The sequence below is a fragment of the Conger conger genome, chromosome 7 (assembly GCF_963514075.1).
Source record: "Conger conger chromosome 7, fConCon1.1, whole genome shotgun sequence".
Lineage (NCBI taxonomy): Eukaryota > Metazoa > Chordata > Actinopteri > Anguilliformes > Congridae > Conger > Conger conger.
Genome location: NC_083766.1, coordinates 52,782,884 through 52,804,160, shown reverse-complemented (window position 1 = coordinate 52,804,160; position 21,277 = coordinate 52,782,884). Strand labels below are relative to the sequence as shown.

The 21,277-nt window shown below is 48.8% G+C and overlaps 1 protein-coding gene across 1 annotated transcript; it reads left to right on the top strand.

Annotated features, from left to right (window-relative positions):
* Positions 1 to 403: 403 nt before the first annotated feature.
* Positions 404 to 21,225, top strand: nfrkb (nuclear factor related to kappaB binding protein). Its single transcript, XM_061248375.1, has 26 exons — positions 404 to 485; positions 1,314 to 1,451; positions 1,777 to 1,978; positions 2,219 to 2,346; positions 2,730 to 2,901; positions 3,429 to 3,533; positions 3,640 to 3,713; positions 4,085 to 4,169; positions 4,759 to 4,951; positions 5,440 to 5,551; positions 6,008 to 6,134; positions 6,405 to 6,482; positions 6,865 to 6,944; positions 7,064 to 7,110; positions 7,333 to 7,393; positions 7,701 to 7,875; positions 8,261 to 8,367; positions 9,295 to 9,418; positions 10,755 to 10,834; positions 11,232 to 11,449; positions 13,536 to 13,809; positions 14,338 to 14,547; positions 15,107 to 15,856; positions 17,727 to 17,833; positions 19,450 to 19,585; positions 20,438 to 21,225. Exons 2-26 carry the CDS (start codon positions 1,326 to 1,328, stop codon positions 20,561 to 20,563), a joined length of 3,897 nt encoding a protein of 1,298 aa, XP_061104359.1. The 5' UTR covers positions 404 to 485; positions 1,314 to 1,325; the 3' UTR covers positions 20,564 to 21,225.
* The last annotated feature ends 52 nt before the right edge of the window (positions 21,226 to 21,277 follow it).

The following is a 21,277-nucleotide window of genomic DNA, read 5'->3' as shown; positions in this document are numbered from 1 at the left end:
TTAACCCTGCATTGCTGCAGGGGAGGATTGTCTCCTGCTTAGTCTACTCAACTGTACGTCGCTCTGGATAAGAGCATCTGCCAAAATGCCAATAATGTAATGTAATGTATGACAAGGCAGTATTATGTTGATGATAGGTGTCCGGGATGGAACAAATTTGCTGGACAAATCACAGGCGGCTAGATGTAACGATATTGAAAGATAACCGAAATTCAAATGTGGATTTGTCTTTGCTACCAACAAGAAAACGTATAATTTGACAATTTCTCCCTATGCACATACAAAAGAGTTCAATACAAAGTTGTAACGTAATATGTGTTTTGTTCGTCAATAGCCCAGCACAGGACGAAAACGGGCAATTATGAAACATTCATGTTGACAGTGACCAAGATTATGGAAGGAACGGAAATGGTCCGTCCTTGTTTTTATTCCGCCCGCCTGCAGCTGTTGGCGAGGCTTGGCATTTTCGTTTCTCGTATTTCAAGGTAAAACCATTTTTGTCTTACGTGCTTATTGGAAACCTGTATATTAATTTCATAATTTGTAGAAAACATTTATTTTAGGTAAGATCTGATCAGTTATATTACAGATTATCAAGATCGTATACGAAGGGCAAAGGAAACAATATACCTAGCTAGCTAGCTAGCTAGCAAGCTAATAAGAGTCGGAATGACTTAAGTTCAAACAACCTAGCTAGCTAGCGACTTGATTTGTTCTTATGTCGCAGGCTCTATTTGAAATGTGCATTTTGTTTATACAAGTCCAATTCAAAAGCTTTGGAGTGATTACTTTAAAGCTGTCAATGCAACGCGAAGTAGGGTCTGGGCTATTAACAGTTAATGGTATAGCTAGGTAAGTAACGTAGCTAGCTAATTATCAAGTACTGGCTAATATATAGCTAAGTTGATAGAGCATTGAGAGGTTTCTTAATTGGGGATACTTTGAGAGTGTGTTCCCTCAATTTCTGCTTGTTTTTTTAATAAGTTGGCAAACTTGCTAATTGCCTAGTAGCATTAACCCGAGCGTGCGCAAAGTCTGAATGCCAGTCTAAAATACAATTTTTTCCCTACCATTTCCATCATTCTCCATTCTTTGCTCACACAATTAAAGTAGTCAGTTGTTTTAGGTACGAAATCGTTATGTATATCTTTTTAATATTTAGCCAAGGAAGGAAGCACTTTAATGTGTCAGAATATTTAACCACACGTCCTGTTCTGTATGCTCTATTATGAGTTGTGTAATTTAAAGTCTTGCCGTAGTTGTTCCTTTGGGCAGCTTGACTTGAGGCTTCACAGTATTCTGTCATATTTAAGGGTGAGTGGAGAATGGATGCGCTTGATCATATGCTCACGGATCCCCTGGAGTCTGGGGTGGGCAGAGGTGGGCGCATCATGGAGGAGTGCATGCTGGGAAACAGCCGAGTCAGCCTGCCGGAGGACCTTCTGGAGGATGTGAGTCTTGTAGTCCTCGCATAATCAAAATTACAATTCACGGACTGGGCTAGTTCCAAACGGATCCACTTAGCACTTGGAACTGTACTTCCCTCTAGGGTTTTTCAGCGCACTTGTCCCTGGTTACGGTTATGTACTTTGTTAGACGTTGCTCTGGATAAGCGTGTCTGCCAAATGCCTGTAATGTAATAATGTAATGTAGACGGTAATACATTTGGCAGCCTACTTGCAGTATATGACTGCGAGAAGGCTTTGGGATTGTTCGGGTGTGACCTCACAGTCCGGGTGAATGCTGATTGGTCATTTCCTCCATGTCCTCCTGCAGCCGGAGATCTTCTTCTCGGTGCTGAGTGAGAGCACGTGGTCCAGCGTGCTGACGGACGCCCAGAGGCAGCGACTCCGCCAGTTCCTCCCTCAGTTCCCCGACAACTCCACCGCCCAGCAGGACGCTGTCATCAGCGACCTCTTCAACAACCAGAACTTCCGCTTCGGAAACCCCCTGCACCTAGCGCAGAAACTATTCCGAGGTAATTCCCCCTCTTCCAGACCCTGTAGAAAAGGGGCGTTCACTCTTATATAATTTTAGCCCAGCACAAAGACACCTTATTCAACTAACGCACTAAGGACCTAAATGATGAGCTTGTAAAGTAGCATCCGGTGTTGTAGTGCTGGGCTGAAACAGAAATCCGCTCCCACGCCAGTCCTTTTTCGGGTGAGATGGGACACCTCTGCCATCGAGCTAACAATCTCCCTATGTCTGTCCACAGATGGCTACTTTAACCCAGAAGTGGTCAAGTACAGGCAGTTGTGTGCAAAGTCTCAGAGGAAACGGCACCTGTACTCTCTGCAGCAGTACTACCATCGGCTTCTCAAGCACATCCTGGTGTCCAGGAAGGTGCGTGCTCTGACCCGCCAATCAGCCTGGCAAGCACATCCTCCATTTAAGGGCCGAGTGACATAATGAATAATGAATTTGGTTTTGGTAAAACTGCTAAGTATGTATTTGGAAATTAACTTCAGTCATGGAAAGTATATGTTTTTAAGTTTTTTCATTTTACCCGATGCACTCGGTACATTTAAGGATACAAGCATTACAGCTTTTGTCACATTTGTTATTTGTATAGTATGGATGTAGGGTTGGTGCGAGCGACATGGAATGAGTCAGTCTACCTTGACCTCTAGACAGGGCTTGATTAATTGGTTCATTTAAGTCCAACAAGCACATTTTCTGAGTTTCCTCAGAAGCGGATATGTTTGAAAATGTTTTGTTTTTTTTAGGATCTGCTGGAGAGGGCGAGTCGCAGCGGGCCAGACCTGGCCATGAAGCGGAGGTACCCCTCGCCATCCCGGGGGGAGGCCCAGGAGCAGCGGGCGCGGCGGAGGGTCTCCCGAATCCTCAGGGAGGTGAAGAGCGAGTGCGCGGACAGCAACGTGTCCTCCGACGACGAGGGTGAGTGGGGCGGTGCCGGGGGGAGGAGGGAGGAAGATCAAAGGCTCAAAGAGGTGCGTGTCAGGTTGGGTGTGCTCCTGCCGTTGTCCTTCACCAAGGCACTGACCTCAGACCTGGAGTTGGTCCCCAGGTGCTGCACTGTGACTGCCCACTGTTACTTCCAAGTAACTTGGAAGGGTGTGGAGGATAAATAACCCCACAGGGTTTAATAAATTATATCTAATTAAAGAAAAAAGAAGTAGAATCCTCTCTGGCTGTTTATTCCTACTTGCATGTTGCCAAATTGCAAGGAACAGCTTGGTCTTGTTCCCATTTCAGTTGACCAGATGACGGCATCTGGTATAAAGCTTGCATACCACTAACATATCAGAAAAAGAGGTTTAAAAAAGTCGTACTAGAAGGAAAATCTTTTATTTTGTTTCAAGCATTATGGGGCAAAATAAGCGCTGCGGTGCAAGGTGCATAACAAAAAAATAAACGAGTAGCCAGTAATGAACAGTAGTGACCTTTGAACTCTGTCTGTGCAGATATGGGGTCCTGGTTCCCGGCCCCACCCTCCCCCTCCTCCCCTACGCCCACAGTCTCACTCAGGGTCCTTCCCAGCCTCTCCACCCCGGACATGAAGATGACAGGTGAGCTCCTCCTCCACAGTTTCTCCTTCTTCAAAATGGCTGCCTTGCATCTGCCCCATTTTGTTTGAGTTGACTGTCGCTGTCTGGCTGCCCTGTGCTCTCACAGAGAAACCAGACCTCGGGGAGAAGGAGATGAGAGCCCTACTGAGGAGGCACAGGGAGAAGAGGAAGCGGCAGCCGGTCTGTACTTCAAGGGCACAGTGTCATTGATGCGAAGCACCACTCATTACGTAGCATCCCCCAGTACTTTGCCTGCTAATAGCCAATAACAGCTTGCTAAATGTGAGTTAGTGACTTTGTGACAAAATTTGGCACTTTCCAGAATGGGTCAGATAGGGTTCAAATAATTCTTAAAATAACAAATTTTGAATCATAAAACTTATCTCCCCTGACTGTGGGTGTATAGAAATAGTTGGTTAAAAAAAATGGATCCATATTATTCCTTTCCCAGACATAACATTCCCTAACATTGTCACAATCACTAACGAGTCAATAAGCCTCATGTGTGTTATGAAATTGAATATATTGAATTATTTCAATTTAAAATGCAGGATCATCCGGACCTGATGACCTCTGACCTCCACCTGGGTGACATCATGTCCAGAGTGAATGTCGGGCGAAAGGGTTCGATCATGGGTGAGTAAGAGCCTTGCATTGAATGGATAATTGTGTGTTTTGTGAAGCCTGTAACATAAACTCACCGTGTTGAACACCAAGTTGGCTCACCATGTTCCAAACCGTGCAACTTTCATGTGGAATAACTAAAACATTACTTTATGTGTGTGTAAAGTCCTCCCATTTCCAATCTTGTTTTGAGTCACATATGTGATCCATTTCAGCATACTGTGACTTTGTAATAGTGCTCCGCTGTGACATTGTGGTGAGGAAGCTGTTGCTAACGGGAGACTATGAACCGGGCAGGCTTATACGGCGGTATTCTGACCATCGTGAGCTAACACGGCCTTCCGAACACAGGGATGTTGTACAGTTATTTGACATTTTCTCAATAGTTATTGGTCCACTTCGCATCAATCAAAGTGTTTTAGTGTCTGAGGTAGTCAATAAGCAACCATAATCATAAACCACATTCCTCAGGAGAGAAATTACCATTGAACGGACGTTAAGTTCTTGTGGAAGCGGCTGCTTCCCTTCTGTTTGGAGCACAGCGAGTTTACAGTAAAGCCTCCAGTGTTCTCTGTACTGAGTGCCTGTATGCTGTCCCCAGCCCTGTTTGACCTCGCTCTGCCCAAGAAGAAGCTGAGGGAGGAGAAGAGGAAGAAGAAGATGAGGCCCATCAAGATGGAACCGGAGGAGCCCTGCGACGTTCTGACGCCCTCCGAGGCCCCGCCCCCCAGCGCTGCTGTCACCGCTGCCGTGCCGGAGGCCCCGCCCCTTCCGCTGCCCAGCGTCAAAGAGGAGTCAGTCTCCCGTTCGCTTCCACCATCAGCAGTGGGCTCCAGTCGCTTATTTTTCCACCTCCTGTCTCCATGTTCTTTGCCTGACCCGGTAATTGATCAAAGTCCGTCGTATTTAAGGAAATTCCCGCCTGTTCTTTCTTTTTCTAAGAGCTAGAACTTAGAAATTAGGAGGTTCCCTAACTTTCCTTGAGCAAGGAGACATGTGAGTGCATCCTTTGCGGAAGTATTTTCCATCTCTCCCCATCTACCACACATCTCCCACATGGCTTAGTTTGAAATGACGTTTGAACAAGGATGTTCCATTCGCCTAATTCACGGTTTCCCGATTTCCTTCACTTCCTTTTCTCGCCTCCCCCAATGGGCGGAGCTAGGAGCCAGAAAAGGATAAAGGAGGTTAAAAATAAGCGATTGGAAAAAGCCCACTGCCCTTCCCTGCTGATCTGTCGTTTGGGTGCTCCCTTTTACTTTGCCTGCACTGCCCTCTACAGGCCAATTGAGGAAGCGCAGAACAGCCCGGTTCAGGTGGAGGAGATCGCCATCAGCTTCTTCAACCTGCTGGAGGACATCTTGGGGCTTGAGGGGCTCGCCAGCACAGCCACGGTAGAGAAACCTCACCTCACCTCACCTCACTCTGGACGTAATCCCCGCCCTGAACGCGCTGGAGCCCAATCATGAGCCATGGGGGGCCGAGAGTATGCAGGCTTTCATCCCAACCGTTCGCCGTTCCTCACGGTTGGAATGAAAACCTGGATGCTCTTGGCTCTCCATAGCACACGATTGGACACCACTGCTCTAGAATATTCTGAAAAGGAAGCTGCAGTCTGTGCGACTGCAGGATCCATGTACCTGCTTGCACCCTACCCTACCAATCCCGTGGGAGGCACGGCTATGGTGAAATCGGTTTAGTTTTGTAAGCATTCCGAGTATATCTCGAATACTTTGAAGGAATTTGAAATGTTAAAAGAGTTATATTCGTATCCATGTGGTTTTTAATACGTAATTGCAGTTGCGATTTGATGGGTATAGGTTTGGAGGCTCTGGCTGTTTCTGTTTCAGCTGGAGGAGAAGGTGCAGCAGTGGCAGGCCTCTCCTGCCAGCACCCTCAACCCATGGTTCTCCGCCGCCCCCTGCTGGTCTGAGCTGGTACTGCCCGCCCTCCAGTTCCTGGCAGGAGAGAGCAAGCGTGAGTCTCTGTCCACCCCCTCCCTGAGCAGGGCTGGAGGGGAATACGTTTACTCAGTGTCACATTCTCTCTCATTACTCTTCTCTCTTTTTTGGGTGGGGTTGGGGTGTTTGGGGTTTGTAAATAAGGGGCTTGGATAGGTTTTAAGGTAACTGTGGAACAATTCTTATTGTTCAATAAAGGAACATCAAATCTTTCTCACTCTATATACATATATTTCTATCACTCTCTCTCGCTCTATCTCTCTCTCTCTCTCTCTCTCTCACTCAGCTGGCATGATGTCCCTCCCCAGTGGGTTTTCACCGCTGGTGGAGTTGAGGGAGCGCCCTCAGCAGTGGAAATGGATCAGTAAGTTCAGCCTGACCTTTGCCTCATTATGGTTTTATGATCCCACAATCCTCATTATGGTTTTAATAGCCACTGCGGCACGGCGGTGCAGTGGGTAGCACTTCACCGCAAGAAGGTCCCGTGTTCGACTGGGCATGGGCCTTCCTGTGTGGACCTGTGGCTGTGGATTTCCTCCCACAACCAAAACATGTAGCCCACCGATGACGATTAGCCTCCTGGCTAACTCTGGCATATTTACAGAAATGTTATATAGGTACACACTATTTGTTGTCCATGTCAAATAAAGGAAACAAATAATAAGGAGCAGGTTTTGTCAGGTCTGTGTTCACGCTCTCCCTCTCTCCTTCCCCCGCTCCCCGCTCCTCGCTCGCCCCTCCTCCAGACCACGGCCAGGACGGAGAGAAGGACCTGAGCGAGCTCTGTCAGCACTGGCTGGAGTCAAAGGACCAGGTGGTTGTCAAGGTAACGCGGCAGATTTCTAGACGCATTATTCACCGGTGTCTCCGGCTCTGGCATTGTGGAGCAGTGGCTGCTGGGTATTTCACCGCACCCCGTAGTTAAACAGAACTGTCTCCACACAGCAGGAGAACGAGGAACCGGCTGAGCTGACTCCTCCCACTCCCAGAGTGTAAGTGTGGTGGTCCTCTCTAACCTGGGGGGGGGGGGGGGGGGGGGATTCTGCTGTGTGCATAAAATCTGGGGGCCCAAGTTCTTCTTTTGAAATCGATGAACTCTTTACGCACTGGTAAATGTATGCAGTTTACGGACGGTTTCAAAAGAAGGATCTGTTTTCACTAATATTTAGAGTGCCACTTCCTGTAACTGAGTGCAACTTCCTGTTCATGTGCAGATGGACAGACTATGTGGTGAGGCCCAGCACGGGGGAGGAGAGGCATGTCTTTCAGGAACAGGTGAGTGACTTCCCTCTCACACTGACACACACTACACAACCACTAACATCCACACACACGCATTCTATATGCACACATTTGTTAGACATTTTTCATACTGCAGTGTGCAGTGTGCATGTACCTCACACCCGTGCTACGTGGTCATCATATCATGTAGCACTAGTAGTCTGTTCAGTTGTGTATTACGCTGTGTTAGGATGGTCTCTGTTCAGTTGTATATTGTGCTATGTTAGGATGGTGTCTGTTCAGTTGTGTATTACGCTGTGTTAGGATGGTGTTGTAAAGGTGCGTGTTCGCTCGGTCTCAGGAACAGCAGCGTTACGACCAGCCCCACAAGGCCTTCACCTTCCGCATGCACGGGTTCGAGTCGGTGGTGGGGCCAGTCAAGGGCGTGTTCGACAAGGAGACGTCCCTCAACAAGGCCCGCGAGCACTCCCTGCTGCGCTCGGACCGTCCTGCGTACGTGACCATCCTGTCTCTGGGTAAGGGCCTCCTAAATCTACTGTTCCACAGAGTCCCCACAAGTATACAAAAACTGGTTCTCCAGGATGAATATAGCTCTTCCATTAGAAAGTCCAGCAGCTCACAATTAGTTGATGGACCAGGATTGTTCAAGAATATTCCATAGAAAATATTCCACCTAAGGTTTACCACCACTGATTGTGAACCATCGCATTATTCTATCTGAATGTGGAAAATATGGTTGTAAAAGGGCTTGAGTTTGTTCCAGGAAAAAGACTGTGAGTGACGTTAGGTTGAGTGGCCTCCTGGACCGTGTAGTTGTGGTGTGTGTGTAGGTTTGTGTGCATGTTTGGCTGTGAACCTGAAAGTTAGAACCTGCAGTGTGTAACCCCGCCTCCCCCTCAGTGCGTGATGCGGCCGCCCGGCTGCCCAATGGCGAGGGGACACGGGCGGAGATCTGCGAGCTGCTGAAGGACTCCCAGTTCCTGGCGCCTGATGTCACCAGCGCTCAGGTCAGCTGACATGGGACACCTCTCCCCACTGTGACCCTCACAAACCAGCTTTAACACTCACCTGTGTGTGTGTGTGTGTGTGTGTGTGTGTGTGTGTGTGTGTGTGTGTTTGCAAGTGTGCCATTAGTTCAGACCATTACAAATGCAATGCATAACACTGTAAATGCACATAGCATAGGTTGGAATTGGAGTGAGCTGTAGGCGCTCTGATGACACTCTGATGACGCTCTGATGGCGCTCTGATGACGCTCTGATGACGCTCTCATGGCGCTCTGATGACGCTCTGATGACGCTCTGATGACGCTCTGATGACGCTCTGATGACGCTCTGATGGCGCTCTGATGACGCTCTGATGACGCTCTCATGGTGCTCTCATGACGCTCTCATGGTGCTCTCATGGTGCTCTCATGACGCTCTCATGGTGCTCTCATGACGCTCTGATGACGCTCTGATGACGCTCTCATGGCGCTCTCATGGCGCTCTCATGACGCTCTGATGACGCTCTGATGACGCTCTGATGACGCTCTGATGACGCTCTGATGGCGCTCTGATGACGCTCTGATGGCGCTCTGATGACGCTCTCATGACGCTCTCATGATGCTCTCATGACGCTCTCATGGTGCTCTCATGACGCTCTCATGACGCTCTGATGACGCTCTGATGACGCTCTGATGACGCTCTCATGGCGCTCTCATGACGCTCTGATGACGCTCTGATGGCGCTCTGATGACGCTCTGATGACGCTCTGATGGCGCTCTCATGACGCTCTGATGGCGCTCTGATGACGCTCTGATGACGCTCTGATGGCGCTCTGATGGCGCTCTGATGGCGCTCTGATGACGCTCTGATGACGCTCTCATGGCGCTCTCATGGCGCTCTCATGACGCTCTCATGACGCTCTCATGACGCTCTGGCGGGTTTCGGCAGGTGAACACGGTGGTGAGTGGTGCTCTGGACAGGCTGCACTATGAGAAGGACCCCTGTGTGAAATACGACATCGGCCGCAAGCTGTGGATCTACCTGCACCGCAACCGCAGCCAGGAGGAGTTCGGTGAGGAGCCGGCCTGCCAAACAGGCACACACACATACAGACACACACAGACATACGCAGACACATATACAGACACATATACAGACACATATACAGACACACACGGACATACACAGACACACCTACAGACACACACATACATACACAGACACATATACAGACACACATGCACACACACACACACACACACACATACAGACACACAGACACATATACACACGCACACGCACACACACACACACATACATACAGACACACACAGACACACACAGACACACAGACACATATACAGACACACCTACAGACACATGCACACGCACACACACACACATACAGACACACACAGACATACACACAGACACATATACAGACACACCTACAGACACACACACATGCACACACACACATACAGACACACATAGACACATATACAGACACATATACAGACACACCTGCAGACACACGCACATACAGACACACACAGACATAAACAGACACATAAACAGACACATATACAGACACACCTACAGACACACACACACACACACACACGTACAGACACACACAGACATACACAGACACATACACAGACACACCTACAGACACACACACACACACACATATAGACATACACACACACACACACACATAAACACACATACATACAGATACACATGCATACACACATACAGACATACAAACAGACACACACGTACAGGCACACATTCTGCCGCACACATGCGCACACACACCACACCCCATCCTGCTGTTCATACTCATACCCCCACACACACACACACACACACACACACACACACACATACACACCACTCCACATCCACATGCACAAAAGCAACCCGCACACTCTCTGTGTACGACGTCTCCTCCTAAACAGGCTTGCCTGCAGCCGGCACTCCCCACCTTGGAAATTACCCACAAATCTGTAACAGGCCAGGCGTGGCAGTCCATAAAGGCCAGGGCCAGCGTATCATGTGACAGGGTCAGATTACAGCGGTAATAAATCAGCCCTGTGTGCAGTATGCCATGAGGGAGATTGCACTGCCCGACACTCAGTTCAGCTTTTATTGTGCTCCACGTTCAGCAGCGACACTGGGCTGTAACTCTGTGCTTTAGATGTGTCTCTGTGGTACTCCCTGCTTCAGGGTCCAGTATCAGTGCAGCAGTTACGGGGGGGGGGGGGGCTGTGCCTCTGGAGTGCTGGGGAACGGTTTAAGGGGTGGGTTGTTTCTGATGTGTGAGCTGTGTGTGGTAACTTTGGGAGAGCAGCCATTTTGTGGGAATACTGGAATACTGATGAGTTCTGCCCCTCTCACAGAGAGGATCCATCAGGCCCAGGCAGCCGCTGCTAAGGCTAAGAAAGCACTACAACAGAAGCCCAAACCAGCACTGAAGCCTGTGAGTGCCTCCATCCCGCAGTCCAGCGCAGTCTGTGCTGCATCTTTATTTAAAGGGATGTTTCACTTTGGTATAACTATTCATTTCGGCATGGTCACACGGAATGAATGGAAGTGAATGGGACAAATGGGGAAATTGAGCAATGTCATTAATGGTCGGCAGGGACAGCTGATGTTGCCAATATTCCCTTGATGCGAATGAAATGTGAATAAGATCCATAAAATTACTTGTGTTGTTCTAAAGTTAAATATCCCTTTTAAGCATTCATCAATTATTAGTTAAAAGACTGTAATTAAACTGACTGTGTTTCTGAATGCATCGTTGATGGAGACATGAATTGTGTGTGTGTATGTGTGTGTCCATGTTGTATGTTATTTGTACCCTCGATGCATTGCAGAAGTCTAGCAGCAAAGAGGGCGGAGGGAAGACCCCTGGGGCCTGTGAGCCTGGGCAGATCGTCTTGGGCGACGGAAGCACCATAGTGACCACCACCATGCCAGCCACGCCAACCACCCCCACCGCCAGCACCCCCGGCACGCCCAAATCCCCCCTGGCCCCGGCCATCGGGACCCCCACCAAAACCGGCGTTCCTGACCCCATGAAACCTACCCCCAGGTCTGTACTCTGCCTGTCTGTCTGTCTGTACCGGTGCTCACCACGTGGGCTCTGGTTCTCTAAAGCAGGGCTGCCCAACCCTGGAGATCTACTGTCCTGGAGGTTTGCACTCCAATCCTAACCGAGCTCAGCTTATTCCACAGCTGGAGCAGGGCAGTCTGACCCTGTTCCTAGAGATCTATCTGTAGGTTTTCATTTCAACCTAATTCGGCATTCCTGATTCTGCTAATTTGCAGCTCAATTAGATCTTGCTTTTGAATGAGGTGAACTTTGTTGTGTCTGGAGTGAAAACCTACAGGACTGTAGATCTCCAGGAACAGGGTTGGACAACCCTGCTCTAGCTGTTGAATGAGCTGTACTTTGTTGTGGTTAAGAGTGAAAACCTACAGGACTGTAGATCTCCAGGTCAGGGGTGGGGTGGGCCCTGTCTTTGAGCCAGTCCTGCATTGTTTGTTACAGTCATTATTCGTCATCATCCTATAGTGGCCAATCGCAGATGTAGCTTTTCTTAATCAGTTTGGGGTTAACCAACAGGAACTTGCTGTTAGGGTGAGTGATGTGTGACTGAATAACCTGTCATGTTGACTACACGTCAAGGTTAAAAGTATCATGCTAAACCAGAAAAACATGTCTGTGCTTATTATGTATGATTGCAAAGACAGCAGTTTTGGAAGATAATGCTGGCTGTCAACTCTGCCAGTGCTGTGTCATTGGTCAGCAATGCTAACCACGTAGCCACAGGCACATACCAGAGGCGAAAATCCGAGCTGTAGGGTGGAGCTGTTCCTGGTGAATTACAACCTGCACATGCTTTTCACAAGCTGTCGTATGAGGAAAAGGAAAGTGTCATACAACATTTTGCTTAACATAACATTGCAATTCATTACATTATATTAAATAAGATAACATTGTACTACATATCATAACATTGTATTACATTCCATTATGGGCATGTTTATTATCTTATCCAGAGTGACTTACACATCTTTTAGAAATTTGTTTACAGTGTCCATTGATACAGCAGGATATATTCTGAAGCGATGCGGGTTCAGTACCTTACTCAAGAGTACACCAGCAGTGTTCTCCCTGGGAATCAAACCCTCAACCTTTTAGGCTACAAGGCCAGTTCTCTCCCTGTTACTGCCATGCTGCCACCCAAACTGAGTCACGTTTAACCCTCCATTAATCAACAAGCTTGATTTGGCGTGATTTGCCATATACTTCAGCAAGGTCCGTTTCTGTTATCACAATGGTAACAAGATGCCTAACAGCTGTTTACATTTTTAAAAATACGGTGGAGCCTATCCACAACAGTGAATTACAGTGGCTGTCCAATCAAGGCTGTGCGACAAAGTACGACTGTTCCCGCAACATAACAAAAGTTCACAACACTGAGAAAAAGGGTTGCACAACACTTTTTTCAGTTGTAAATATGTCATTTTTTTGTCATACGCCGCTTGTCGTAAGAGTGTATGACGGAGTATAAATCAGGCTCAACCCCTCCAGCACTCCCTGAACCCCACACCCTGTGCCCGACAGCTGACTGGGCTCCCCCTGCTGTGTCTGGTCCCTCCCAGGGTCTCCTGCGTAGGCAGTTTTTCTGCACTCCTGCCTGCCATCTTTTTTTTTCCAGTTCCAGTTTTTGCAAACGAACCCCAAAGGTGGCGTTCATTGTGGGACACCCTGAAGCCCAGCAGGGAGGAATAATGAACTGCTAGTGTGTTCGCCCACAAACAAAGGACAGAAGGTGTTTTTGTAACTTCCTATATTGTCCTTATTCCACCTCTCCTGTCCAAGGAAAGCTGAATTATTTACGACCGTCGTAAAACTTTTCAGCTGATAATGAAACCCGTTTCCCCTCCACCGCTGTCCTAGTCTTGTTCTTGTGCGGGTTTAGGGCAGGGTTTCCTGTTTAGCGTGTTGTTGCAATTGTTTGTGAAATTCAGTATACAAATACATTTTGATTTCGGTTTGACTTTATAATGAATGTGACCAAAAAATGGAAACATAAACCAGGTGCTGTGAAACTGTTTTTTGATAATAATTTGTAAAAAAAAATTAAGAAGAGGTCTTTCCCCCCAAACAGTGTCCTCCTGGTGTCCCCGCCCTCCATGCCCCAGCTGGGCACCCTCCTCTCTGCCAGTCAATCGGCCTCCCAGGCCTCCCAACCGGCCACCTCACAGCCTGGGACTCGAGTAGTGGCCCACCCAGGGACGGGCCCTCTTCCCCAGGTGCGCGTGGTGACTGCACAGCCCGGCCTGGCCCCCTCCCCAGGGAGCCAGCAGGCCACGCTGGTGCACCAGGCCTCCCACCAAATCCGTGTCCCGGTGACCGGGGGGCACAGCAAGGGCATCACTCAGGTGAGTGACGAAAGGCTGAGCCTAGCGACACATGCTAACGAGCTAACGAGCTAAACAGGAGTGGTTACCTTGTTTTGCGTTTGAGTGGCTTTCACATGATCAGCGTTAAAGTTCTTGACATGCTGTCAAACAATACATTCCTGTGGAGGGTGTGTTGATAATAATAGGCACCTTTGTATAGTGCCTTTCATACATAAAATGCAGCTCAATTCGTTCAGCCAATTACAAATTTGATGCCTGACTTGGAAACAGTGCCTAGCCTGGCTTACCGCACTGCTCAATAAAGCCTCAAAGAGTTCCGTGGAATGTGAAAATGTGAGAAATCTCATCACAGCTTTTTATGAAGCAGGCAGATGTAGGCTACCATACGCTATTCTGTATAATCGCTACTAACAATATAGAGCTGTGGGCCGTTCCACTGCATGTAACCTCGCCCCTTTAAGGTGTGAGGTGGGAAATGTGTGGTGAGATGTTCTTAGCTGAAAGCCCGTCTCACTGTTGCCCTGTCTGACCCTGCCTCCGGCCCAGACGGTGGTGACCCTGCCCCTGAGGACCCAGTCTGGGGGCAGTCCTGTGCAGGTGCAGGCTGCCCGGGCTCAGAGCGGCCTCACCGTGACGGCTCTGGCGCCCGCCGTCACCGTGTCCAAGCCCCAGACCAGCTCCCCCGGGAGCCCCGCCCACAACCCCGCCTCCCCTGCCGTCCTGCAGGGCGTCACCAGCCAGAACATCATCAAGCAGGTGGGCGTTAGACTCCTCCCCCGGTTCTTCTTCTCTCTGAAGGCCCGCCCCCTTCTTCAAAACCCTTCTTAATCCTCTTAGCATCTGAATGCCCTGCCCCCTTCTGTTTCTTCTAGCTCCTCCTACAGTCTAAGTGCCCCGCCCCCTTCCTGAAAATGTATCTTTTGTGTGAGCATCTAAATATCCCACGCTCTTCCTTATGTGTCTGCTTGCTCCTCCTACTGTCTCCAAAGCCCACCCCTTTCTTTGTTTCCTCTAGCGCCTCCTACAATATCAATGCTAAGCCCCTTTCCACAAATTTCCTCTTGTTTCTTGAGCAGCCTAAATGCTCTGCCTACTTCTACAAAGTCCCTCTTCTACCTTGTTAGCATCTAAATGCCAAACTCCCTTTTTCAAGTTCCTCTAATAGCCTCCAAACCCCACCCCCTTCTTTATGTTTCCTGTAACTCCTACTCCCTACCCCTCCCTTTTCACGTTCCCACTCGCTCCTCCTAGCCTCCAAACACTGCCCAATCAGCACAGCTCACCTGGTCCCCCCTCCTCTCTCCCCTCCCTGCAGGTGGCCATCACGGGGCAGCTGGGCGTGAAGTCCCAGGGGGGCGGGGGCATCCCGCTCACCGCCACCAACCTGCGCATCCAGGGCAAGGACGTCCTGCGTCTGCCCCCGTCCTCCATCACCACGGACGCCAAGGGCCAGACGGTGCTGCGCATCACCCCGGACATGATGGCCACCCTCACCAAGTCTCCCGTCACCACCGTCAAGCTCACGCCCGACATGCTCAGCGCGGCCACAGGGGGCGCCAAAGGCATCTCCGCCACCCTGCACGTCACGCCCTCCCACCCCTCCTCGCCCTCGTCCTCCTGCCCCGTCCCTGACGCCGGGGTCCTCAAACCCGGCTCCTCGCTGGTGAAGGTCCACCCGGAGCTGAAGACGACGGCGGGCGAGGCCGCCATCCGCCTCATGCCCGCGCTGGCGGTCTCCGTGGCCGACCAGAAGGCCCGGCCCTTCTCCACCGCCGTCGCCACGGCGTCCGATTCCAAGTCGGCCGCCACCATCCGCATCATGCCTGGGCTGGGCGTCATCCCGTCCAAACAGGGCCAGGCCATCACCGTGACGACCGCCGCCGGCACCAAACCCATCGTGGCCTCCTCGGCCGGGGGCGCTGTCACCATAGCGACCAGCGCGATGGCGGGGGCCAAGGGCATCACCATGGGGCCCGCCGTCTCGGCCTCGTCCCTCTCTTTGGGGAGCGGCACAGCCACAGTCCGCCAGGTCCCCGTTACCGCCACAGTGGTGTCCACTCAGCCGGTAAGAGAGTTTTCCCAGTGTCAGTGTCAGTGTACGGCCGCCATGTCGTCTACTCCAAGTACCTTCAAAGTCTCTGTTTCGATTAAAAGCTGAAAGTATGCGGGAGGCATTATCTCAACAGAGTTAGCTCATAAATCTTTCATTTCTACGACTACCACACCCACAATTATTCTTCTGCACCTACAGTCTTAATCTTCTTCACCAAACAATGACTTCAATGAATTCATCTTGCTTGATTGTATGTGCAAAATTACTTTCGATGGAGCTTGATCTGCAATTCGCATCATTGGTCCTTCAGTTCTTCAGGAGCATGTTTGAGGAGACCCGTTCACACCTTTGTACCAGTATGCTTACCTGCTTCCTATTGGCTGGCAGGGGATTTTCGTGAAGAAAAATTGGACAAGCTGTCTTTTTATTTTACTTTTACTTTTTTTTAATTTTTTTTATAAAATGCCCGCACTGTTTTTTAAGCTCGCACAGTTTTGTAATACTTGGTATGCCAGCTCACTCCTAGTCTTGACCCGTAATCAGTGTGGTTCAGCGAGTCTCCCAGGGTGAGAGCTTGTAGATTCTGTCGCCTCAAGGAGAACAAACGGAACAATATTCTCTAAGGTAGGAGAGAGGGTGAAACGAGAAAATCAGCTTCAGGAAAATCCAGAAATACCTACAGTACTCCACAGATACACAGCTTCCACAGTCAGCAGGGATGGCAAGATAAAAGTGACTTCTCTTAGCTAGTTGGCCTACAAATGGCCTCTTCATGCAAATTATACAATGCCTTTGTAAACGCGACACAGACAGTCATAGATTTACCTGCAGACTGCTGTAGCATTGGCTTTACACTCTTAGAACAGAAAGTTATTTGGCTTGTCTCCGTAGGAGAACCCTTTTTAGTCCCTTCTGGGGTAGATGTGAAAAGCGTGAAAGCTCCCAGATTGATCCATTTTGACTGACAAAGAAGCCTTGAATTAGAGAGCACTCCACTATGGAGACACAGAGCGGCCTGTGGACATTCTGTATTGGGATGGCTGTCAGATGCAACTTCTGATATGGATTGCATCATATCAGCCCTCATAGCTCCCTGTCAGTTGGCATTGGTACTTATGCATTGCTTATGGATGGACTCTGCAGTTTTTACGTAGGCTTTTTGTAGTTCTTATTTGCGGTCCTATTAGTGTTACTTGGCAAAATGTTGTGCCTTAATACTCCTCCTTGTACAACCTTAGCTGAGCAATTGTTGGATTTTTTTTGCGGGAGGCCCATTACAATGCACTGTCCACACATTCATTTGAAGAGGTTAAAGGGAAACCGCCATGCTTCCTCTCTGTACGATGAAGTCTCACTGTAGTTACAGTATTTATAGCAGTGTCTTTCTCACATTACAAAACTAAAGCATCCCTACAACCTATCAGTGTTGGGAATCTCTGTAAGGTAAGATTGGTCCACTCAGAAGGTTTTGTTTAATTACACCCCTGGACACACCACAGTGGTGTGTCCGTTACCCCTCTCCTGTTCCGGCGTGATAGAAATTGGTGAATTAAAGATTTTGAGGGTGAATTATTGCTCATTTGCTCCTCAGGGTCTGTTATTTTACAAGGCCTGGTGTCAGGTTTGTAGCTGTATTTAATGTTTCAAATTTCCTGCTGCTGTTTAAAATGGGAGGGACATTGTTTAATGCCTTCATTTGACACCAGCTTGTGGTCATTTTGTGAGTGGGAAGTAATTTGCTTTAGATAAATTACCTTGGTGGCACCATCATGACATTGTGCTGGGAATCATGACATGAATCATGACTCCTTTACTCAATGTCTTTTGTCGTTTCCCTCTTCCTCTCTCCCTCTCTCCTTCCCACTCTCTCTCCCTGCCCCAGGGTAAGCTCCCAGCCCGGATCACTGTGCCCCTCTCTGTGCTCAGCCAGCCATTGAAGAGTAAGAGCGTCATGACGACCCCGATCCTGAAAGGGAACATCAGCACCAAGTGAGTCTTCATCACTATTAAAGGAGTCTTCATCACCACTACACTAATCACGTGAATCAGTCTTCATCACTACTGCACTAATCCCTAAATGAGTCTCCATCACCACTACACTAATCCCTAAAGGAGTCTTCATCACCACTACACTAATCCCTAAAGGAGTCTTCATCACCACTACACTATTCACGTGAATCAGTCTTCATCACTACTACACTAATCCCTGAATGAGTCTTCATCACCACTACACTTATTCCTTACCAACCAGCTTTTTCTTTTTACACTGTTTATGAACTGTTTGCTGTTCCACCAACCATCTTCTGTGATTCATCACCAATACACTAATCCCTAAAGGAGTCTTCATCACCACTGCACTAATCCCTAAAGGAGTCTTCATCACCACTACACTAATCCCTAAAGGAGTCTTCATCACTACTACACCAATCCCTAAATTAGTCTTCATCACCACTACACTAATCCCTGAATGAGTCTCCATCACCACTACACTAATCCCTAAAGGAGTCTTCATCACTACTACACTAATCCCTGAATGAGTCTTCATCACCACTACACTTATTCCTTACCAACCAGCTTTTTCTTTTTACACTGTTTATGAACTGTTTGCTGTTCCACCAACCATCTTCTGTGATTCAACGTGAAACTATTGTCTATATTCTGATTTACAACATCACATCAACTTTTCAAATATGAGTTACGCAATACATTTACGCAATAGCATTATATGACTTACAAGTTATTCATTGTCTCATTGTCTACTGTTGCGCTTGAGATTTGTCGTCGGGGCGTTGGCTGCTGAAAGCCCTATTGCTATGAGTGGTTGTTTATCTCTCGGCTTGTTGTCAGGGTGAAGGTTCCTCCTTCCTCTGTCACTAGGGCCTGTTGTTAGCTAGCAATTTGATCTTCACTGTTAGCACATGGGACAGAGTGTTGTTTAAGTGAAAGTTAGCATTACTTTTCAATTACAATCCCAGTAATTGATGTTTAAGAGAAATTTAGCATTGTGGCTGCATGGAAGTACAGTAAGGTAACTGATGTAAAACAAAAGGTTAGCAGTGTGGCTAATTGGCACTGAAGTAAGGTCACAGTGATGGTTAATATAAATTTAGCATAGTGGCTAACTGGCAGTAAGGTAATGGTGATGTTTATTTAGCATAGCAGCTAACTGGCAGTGCAGTAGGGTAATGGTGATGTTTATATAGCATAGCAGCTAACTGGTAGTGCAGTAAGGTAATGGTCATGTTTTTTTAGCATAACGGCTAACTGGCAGTACAGTAATGGTGATGTTCATTTAGCATTGCGGCTAACTGGCAGTACAGTAAAGTAATGATGGTGTTTATTTAGCATAGCGGCTAACTGGCAGCACAGTAAAGTAATGATGGTGTTTATTTAGTACAGCAACTGGCAGCACAGTAAAATAATTATGGTGTTGATTTAGTATAGCGGCTAACTGGCAGCACAGTAAGGTAATGATGGTGTTTATTTAGTATAGCGGCTAACTGGCAGTACAGTAAGGTAATGGTGATGTTCATTTAGCATAGCAGCTAACTGGCCGTGCAGTAAGGTAAGAAGGTGACGTCCCCCTCTTCTCTGCCTGTGAGCAGTATCAGCAGCCTGGGCCGGAACATCATCCTCACCACCATGCCGGCCGGAACCAAGCTGATCGCTGGGAACAAGCCGGTCAGCTTCGTCACGGCACAGCAGCTCCAACAGCTTCAGCAGCAGGGCCAGGCCACTCAGGTCAGCGCTACGGTCTTTCTGTCCTCTTTCCCCTTCTCCTTCTCTCTTCTCCCTTACCCACTGCTGTTCCTGTACTCTCCTCCTCTCTTACTCTCCCCTCCTCGCACACCCTCTTCTGCTCTCCTGAGAGTATGAGATGACCTCATCAAAAGGTGCCTATTATAAGCCAAGGCATAACGAGGGAAGTGCCTCTTGCCTCGAACACTAGTGCCTACAGCGGTGTAATGGGTGTCATGGTAACGTTTCCCGGCCCCTCCCTCGTGCATTCATGTAATGGGTGGCATGGTTACAGTTCCCAGCCCCTCCCTCGCAGATGCGTACAATGGCTGTCATTGTGACGGTTCCTGGCCCCTCCCTCACAGGTGTGTGTAATGGCTGTCATTGTGACGGTTCCTGGCCCCTCCCTCACAGGTGTGTGTAATGGCTGTCATTGTGACGGTTCCTGGCCCCTCCCTCACAGGTGTGTGTAATGGCTGTCATTGTGACGGTTCCTGGCCCCTCCCTCACAGGTGTGTGTAATGGCTGTCATTGTGACGGTTCCTGGCCCCTCCCTCACAGGTGTGGGTAATGGCTGTCATTGTGACGGTTCCTGGCCCCTCCCTCACAGGTGTGTGTAATGGCTGTCATTGTGACGGTTCCTGGCCCCTCCCTCACAGGTGTGTGTAATGGCTGTCATTGTGACGGTTCCTGGCCCCTCCCTCACAGGTGTGTGTAATGGCTGTCATTGTGACGGTTCCTGGCCCCTCCCTCACAGGTGTGTGTAATGGCTGTCATTGTGACGGTTCCTGGCCCCTCCCTCACAGGTGTGTGTAATGGCTGTCATTGTGACGCTTCCTGGCCCCTCCCTCACAGGTGCGGATCCAGACGGTCCCGGCCCAGCAGCTGCAGCAGCGCACGGCCCCGGGCTCGCCCAAACCCGTGTCCACCGTGGTCGTCACGACGGCCCCCTCCCCGAAGCGGACCCCTGACCCCCAGTGACACCCCTGTCCCTGCACAACCCTCCTCCCCAGAGACGCTCTCTCCGTGGGCCGCAACCCAAACTCCTGTCCCAGCGTCATAGCGGGTCCTGAAACCTCCAGGAGACGCACACCTACACCCTGCTGTGGACTGGGACTACCACAGCGCCTGGCCTGTTTCAGCGACCGTCTTAAAGGGCACCATCGGCTCTGTGTGTCCTCAAGTAGATACGCATTTGCACTGTATGTAAAAAATAACTGCTGTATCTACTTTAAAGAGACATTGTTTGTTTAAATGGTTCCTTCAAATTTTTCTGTCGTTTCGCTTTGTATCATATAAGGTTGTTCATGTTGGTCATTTCTACCAGGAAGATGGAAGAGCAATTGCCCTATATATCAAAGTCTTGTGTGCTGGTGTCAATTCTTGATGTGGCAAATGAGGGGTTGGTAATCTTTCTTCATTGTTTGGATACAGTAGCCATCTGAGAATTAGTGATTGGGTTGATCGTCTGTTACCAAGTTGCCGGTGGATAACTGAACTGCAGTGTCCTGCATTTCACATGTAAACTGTCGGGTCTGTTGCTGTTGTTCGTTGCTGAGTTGACATATCGTGCTCGTATGATACTCAATAGGACAAATTGTGTTCCGATGTCAATAAAAATCCATTTTTTTCAGTCAGCAAAACTGTCTCTTGAATAGCTATGTGACTATAACTGATATACTGCATATACAATGC